Raw genomic sequence first — 5,813 nt, forward strand, 5'->3', positions numbered from 1 at the left:
GTTAAGAGCTCAGGTGGGGTTGGGATCTAAGCCTATGGCAGCATAAGTTAAGAGCTCAGGTGGGGTTGGGGTCTAAGCCTATGGCAGCATAAGTTAAGAGCTCAGGTGGGGTTGGGGTCTAAGCCTATGGCAGCATAAGTTAAGAGCTCAGGTGGGGTTGGGGTCTAAGCCTATGGCAGCATAAGTTAAGAGCTCAGGTGGGGTTGGGGTCTAAACCTATGGCAGCATAAGTTAAGAGCTCAGGTGGGGTTGGGGTCTAAGCCTATGGCAGCATAAGTTAAGAGCTCAGGTGGGGTTGGGGTCTAAGCCTATGGCAGCATAAGTTAAGAGCTCAGGTGGGGTTGGGGTCTAAGCCTATGGCAGCATAAGTTAAGAGCTCAGGTGAGGTTGGGGTCTAAGCCTATGGCAGCATAAGTTAAGAGCTCAGGTGGGGGGGTCTAAGCCTATGGCAGCATAAGTTAAGAGCTCAGGTGGGGTTGGGGTCTAAGCCTATGGCAGCATAAGTTAAGAGCTCAGGTGGGGTTGGGGTCTAAGCCTATGGCAGCATAAGTTAAGAGCTCAGGTGGGGTTGGGGTCTAAGCCTATGGCAGCATAAGTTAAGAGCTCAGGTGGGGTTGGGGTCTAAGCCTATGGCAGCATAAGTTAAGAGCTCAGGTGAGGTTGGGGTCTAAGCCTATGGCAGCATAAGTTAAGAGCTCAGGTGGGGGGGTCTAAGCCTATGGCAGCATAAGTTAAGAGCTCAGGTGGGGTTGGGGTCTAAGCCTATGGCAGCATAAGTTAAGAGCTCAGGTGGGGTTGGGGTCTAAGCCTATGGCAGCATAAGTTAAGAGCTCAGGTGGGGGTGGGGTCTAAGCCTATGGCAGCATACGTTAAGAGCTCCGGTGGGGTTGGGGGTTAATTGTATGTTTTAACGTTTCTCAAATTACATGTTTTTCTGTTTTTTGTAAAGCACATTGAGTCATTGTGTATGAAATGTGCTACTGTAGCTACTAATGTTAGCTAGCTTAATGTTTGTTAAACTGCAGATGAACATTTTAAACATATGGCGGCTGTGGCTCAGGAGGTAGAGCGGTCGTCCTCCAGTTGGAAGATTGGTGGTTCGATTCCCGGCTCCTCCAGTCCACATGTCGATGTGTCCTGATGATGTATGAATGGTTAACTTCCCTCCTGTTGAGCAGGTTGGCTCCCTGCATGGTAGCCCTGCCATCAGTGTGTGAAAGGGTGAATGATTGTGATGTAAAGCGCTTTGAGTGGTCGCAAAGACTAGAAAGGCGCTATATAAGTACAGAACATTTACATAATCGTATGTGCTTCAGTGTCATAGCTGCCATTCTTAAACGGTTTAAACATATGAGAACTGTTGCAGTGCAGCTGAATGATTAAGTTGACTTCCTGTTCAAAGAGTGTGTCTGTCTCTCACCTGTCTGTCTCACCTGTCTGTCACTCACCTGTCTGTCTCACCTGTCTGTCACTCACCTGTCTGTCTCACCTGTCTGTCACTCACCTGTCTGTCTCACCTGTCTGTCACTCACCTGTCTCACCTGTCTGTCTCACCTGTCTGTCTCTCACCTGTCTGTCTCTCCTGTCTGTCTCACCTGTCTGTCTCTCCTGTCTCACCTGTCTGTCTCTCACCTGTCTGTCTCTCCTGTCTGTCTCTCACCTGTCTGTCTCACCTGTCTGTCTCTCCTGTCTGTCTCTCACCTGTCTGTCTCACCTGTCTGTCTCACCTGTCTGTCTGTCTCACCTGTCTGTCTGTCTCACCTGTCTGTCTCACCTGTCTGTCTCTCACCTGTCTGTCTCTCACCTGTCTGTCTCACCTGTCTGTCTCTCCTGCAGGACTGTGGTTTGCAGGTCCAGCCGGATCAGTCTTGTGGTCTCGAGTCTTTCGTCTGGTCTCAGAGTCCACTTCAGACCTGCAGCTCAGGACATGAACCAGGTCTGTCTCTCACCTGTCTCACCTCTCACCTGTCTCACCTCTCTCTCTCCTGTCTCTCACCTGTCTCTCTCTCTCACCTCTCACCTGTCTCACCTCTGTCTCACCTCTCACCTGTCTCTCTCTCACCTGTCTCTCACCTGTCTCTCTCTCTCTCTCTCACCTGTCCCTCTCTCACCTCTCTCACCTGTCTCACCTGTCTCATTGTCTCACCTCTCACCTGTCTCTCTCTCTCTCTCTCACCTGTCTCTCTCTCTCACCTGTCTCTCTCTCACCTGTCTCTCTCTCTCACCTGTCTCTCTCTCACCTGTCTCTCTGTCTCTCTCTCTCTCACCTGTCTCTCTCTCTCACCTGTCTCTCTCTCACCTGTCTCTCTCTCTCACCTGTCTCTCTGTCTCTCTCTCTCTCACCTGTCTCTCTCTCTCACCTGTCTCTCTCTCACCTGTCTCTCTCTCTCACCTGTCTCTCTGTCTCTCTCTCTCTCACCTGTGTCTCTCTCTCACCTCTCTCTCTCACCTGTCTCACCTGTCTCTCTCTCTCAGGTCGGTGGGTGGTGCCGTGTCTCAGCTGCTCTGACAACAGGACGTGTGATTGGAGGGAGGTTGCCTGGCAACCAGACGGATGTTATCACCCGTTAGTGGACCGGCCCCTGCTGCAGGACTGCATGAGGGACAGGAAGGTGAGGGCAGGTGATCCCAGTTGATCCCAGTGACTGTGTGTGTGGTCCCAGTTGATCCCAGTTGATCCCAGTTGATTCCAGTGACTGTGTGTGTGTGATCCCCGTTGATCCCAGTTGATCCCAGTTGATCCCAGCTGATCCCAGTTGATCCCAGTTGATCCCAGTTGATCCCAGTGACTGTGTGTGTGTGATCCCAGCTGATCCCAGTTGATCCCAGCTGATCCCAGTTGATCCCAGTTGATCCCAGTTGATCCCAGTTGATCCCAGTGACTGTGTGTGTGTGATCCCAGTTGATCCCAGTTGATCCCAGTGACTGTGTGTGTGGTCCCAGTTGATCCCAGTTGGTCCCAGTTGATCCCAGTTGATCCCAGTGCCTGTGTGTGGTCCAGGTGCTGTTCCTGGGGGACTCTACTAACAGAGGGATGATGTACTTCCTGATGGAGCGAGTGAACCTCAGCCTGGCGGACTGGGAGCGCGCTCACCACACGCTGCTCTACAGGAAGCTCAACCAGGGACGCTCTCTCATTGGCTACTCGTACTACCCTCAGTTCTGGCTGGACAGGAAGTTGCGACCGACCTTCAGGCAGGCGCTGCTGCAGCTGCTGCAGCGGTCCCGCCCCCTGCAGGACTCACACCGCACCGTGCTGGTGGTGGGGGGGGTCCAGTGGCTCAACACCAACCACCTGGACACGGTCAGAGAGGTGCTGCACAGGTGAGCACACACACACACACACACACACACATATACACACACACACACACAGTAACATACACACACACACATACACATACACATACACACACACACACACACACACACATATACACACACACACACACACACACACACACAGATGTTAATGAGTGAAACACTAACCCTGCTGCTGTGTCTCAGAGAGTCTCTCAGCAGGATCCTGGTGGTGGTGAAGTCTCTGGGGATGGGCTTCCACCTTCCTGTGGACGGGATCCGCTCCCTCAGTCTGGTACGTTCATCCTCACATCATCACATCACATGACCACATGATCACATGATCACATCATCACATGATCACATGATCACATCATCACATGATCACATCATCACATCACATGATCACATCATCACATGATCACATCACATGACCACATGATCACATGATCACATCACATGATCACATGATCACATGATCACATCATCACATGATCTGATCCGCTTCGGTTGTTGATTTGATCTCAGAGAGAAATTCAACATCTGCACCAAGAGAACCGTGACATCATCACCACAGCAAAGCATCATGGGTACGAGGTCATCGACACGTTCGCCATCACCATGGGTCGATATAAAGAGTTCCTGCAGGGCCGCTGCGCCTGCCACTTCCATGAGGTCATTCACTCATTCATTCACTCATTCATTCACTCATTCATTCATTCACTCACTCATTCACTCATTCACTCATTCATTCACTCATTCACTCATTCACTCATTCACTCACTCATTCATTCATTCATTCATTCATTCACTCATTCATTCATTCATTCACTCATTCATTCATTCATTCACTCATTCATTCACTCACTCATTCATTCACTCATTCACTCACTCATTCACTCATTCATTCACTCATTCACTCATTCATTCATTCACTCATTCATTCATTCATTCACTCATTCACTCATTCATTCATTCACTCATTCATTCACTCATTCACTCATTCATTCATTCACTCATTCACTCATTCACTCATTCATTCATTCACTCATTCATTCACTCATTCACTCATTCATTCATTCACTCATTCACTCATTCATTCATTCACTCATTCATTCACTCATTCACTCATTCATTCATTCACTCATTCACTCATTCATTCATTCACTCATTCATTCACTCATTCATTCACTCATTCACTCATTCATTCATTCACTCATTCATTCATTCACTCATTCATTCACTCATTCATTCATTCACTCACTCATTAACCTAACCCTCACCAGCTGATATCTGACCCCTGACCCCTGACCCCCACCAGGTGGAGAAGGTATCGTCCTCTGAGTCTTCGGGCGACGCGACCAATAGAACCGGACCTGAACCTGCACTCAGCAGCCAATCAGCCGCGCCGAACACGAATCAGGAGGCGGGGCCTAACGTCTCGTCCTATCACGTGAGAGGACCAGTGAACCAGGTCTACTCTGAGATCCTGCTGAGCCGCCTCTGCCCCCCCTGAGAGGGTGTGTGTGTGTGTGTGTGTGTGTGTGTGTGTGTGTGTGTGTGTGTGTTACTGTGTGTGTGTGTGTTACTGTGTGTGTGTGTGTGTGTTACTGTGTGTGTGTGTGTGTGTTTGTGTGTGTTACTGTGTGTGTGTGTGTGTGTGCGTGTGTGTTACTGTGTGTGTGTGTGTGTGTGCGTGTGTGTGTTTGTGTGTGTTACTGTGTGTGTTACTGTGTGTGTGTGTGTGTGTGTGTGTGTGTGTTACTGTGTGTGTTAATGTGTCTGTGTGTGTGTGTGTGTTACTGTGTGTGTGTGTGTGTGTGTGTGTGTGTTACTGTGTGTGTGTGTGTGTGTGTGTGTGTTACTGTGTGTGTCTCTCTGTCTCTGTGTGTGTGTGTGTGTTACTGTGTGTGTCTCTCTCTGTGTGTGTGTGTGTGTGTGTTACTGTGTGTGTGTGTGTGTTACTGTGTGTGTGTGTGTGTGTGTGTTACTGTGTGTGTGTGTGTGTGTGTATTACTGTGTGTTACTGTTTGTGTGTGTGTGTGTGTGTTACTGTTTGTGTGTGTGTGTGTGTGTGTTACTGTGTGTGTGTGTGTGTGTGTGTGTGTGTGTGTGTACATTTTGAAGGAGTCTTTTCTTTAACAAAGGAAGAAGAGAGAAGTGAAATATCAAATCTCACAAACTGAAGAGAAACTTTGAGTTGAGTTTCCAGCTGAAGACAAACTGAGATGATCTGTCTCACCCCTGATGGTCTGTCTCACCCCTGATGGTCTGTCTCACCCCTGACGGTCTGTCTCACCCCTGACGGTCTGTCTCTGATGGTCTGTCTCACCCCTGACGGTCTGTCTCACCCCTGACGGTCTGTCTCACCCCTGATGGTCTGTCTCACCCCTGACGGTCTGTCTCACCCCTGACGGTCTGTCTCACCCCTGACGGTCTGTCTCACCCCTGACGGTCTGTCTCTGATGGTCTGTCTCACCCCTGACGGTCTGTCTCACCCCTGATGGTCTGTC

The 5,813-nt window shown here is 49.7% G+C and overlaps 1 protein-coding gene across 1 annotated transcript in view; it reads left to right on the top strand.

Moving 5' to 3' along the window:
• cped1 (cadherin-like and PC-esterase domain containing 1) overlaps positions 1-4,816 on the top strand; it is a 21,340-nt gene extending 16,524 nt beyond the window's left edge. Inside the window, exons 10-15 of the mRNA XM_053313851.1 lie at positions 1,837-1,936; positions 2,476-2,612; positions 3,002-3,324; positions 3,508-3,595; positions 3,829-3,975; positions 4,622-4,816. Coding sequence (XP_053169826.1) covers positions 1,837-1,936; positions 2,476-2,612; positions 3,002-3,324; positions 3,508-3,595; positions 3,829-3,975; positions 4,622-4,816 — 990 coding nt within the window. The remainder of the gene's footprint in view (positions 1-1,836; positions 1,937-2,475; positions 2,613-3,001; positions 3,325-3,507; positions 3,596-3,828; positions 3,976-4,621) is intronic.
• Positions 4,817-5,813: the final 997 nt, after the last annotated feature.

This window comes from Scomber japonicus, chromosome 23 (assembly GCF_027409825.1).
Source record: "Scomber japonicus isolate fScoJap1 chromosome 23, fScoJap1.pri, whole genome shotgun sequence".
Taxonomy (NCBI): Eukaryota; Metazoa; Chordata; class Actinopteri; order Scombriformes; family Scombridae; genus Scomber; species Scomber japonicus.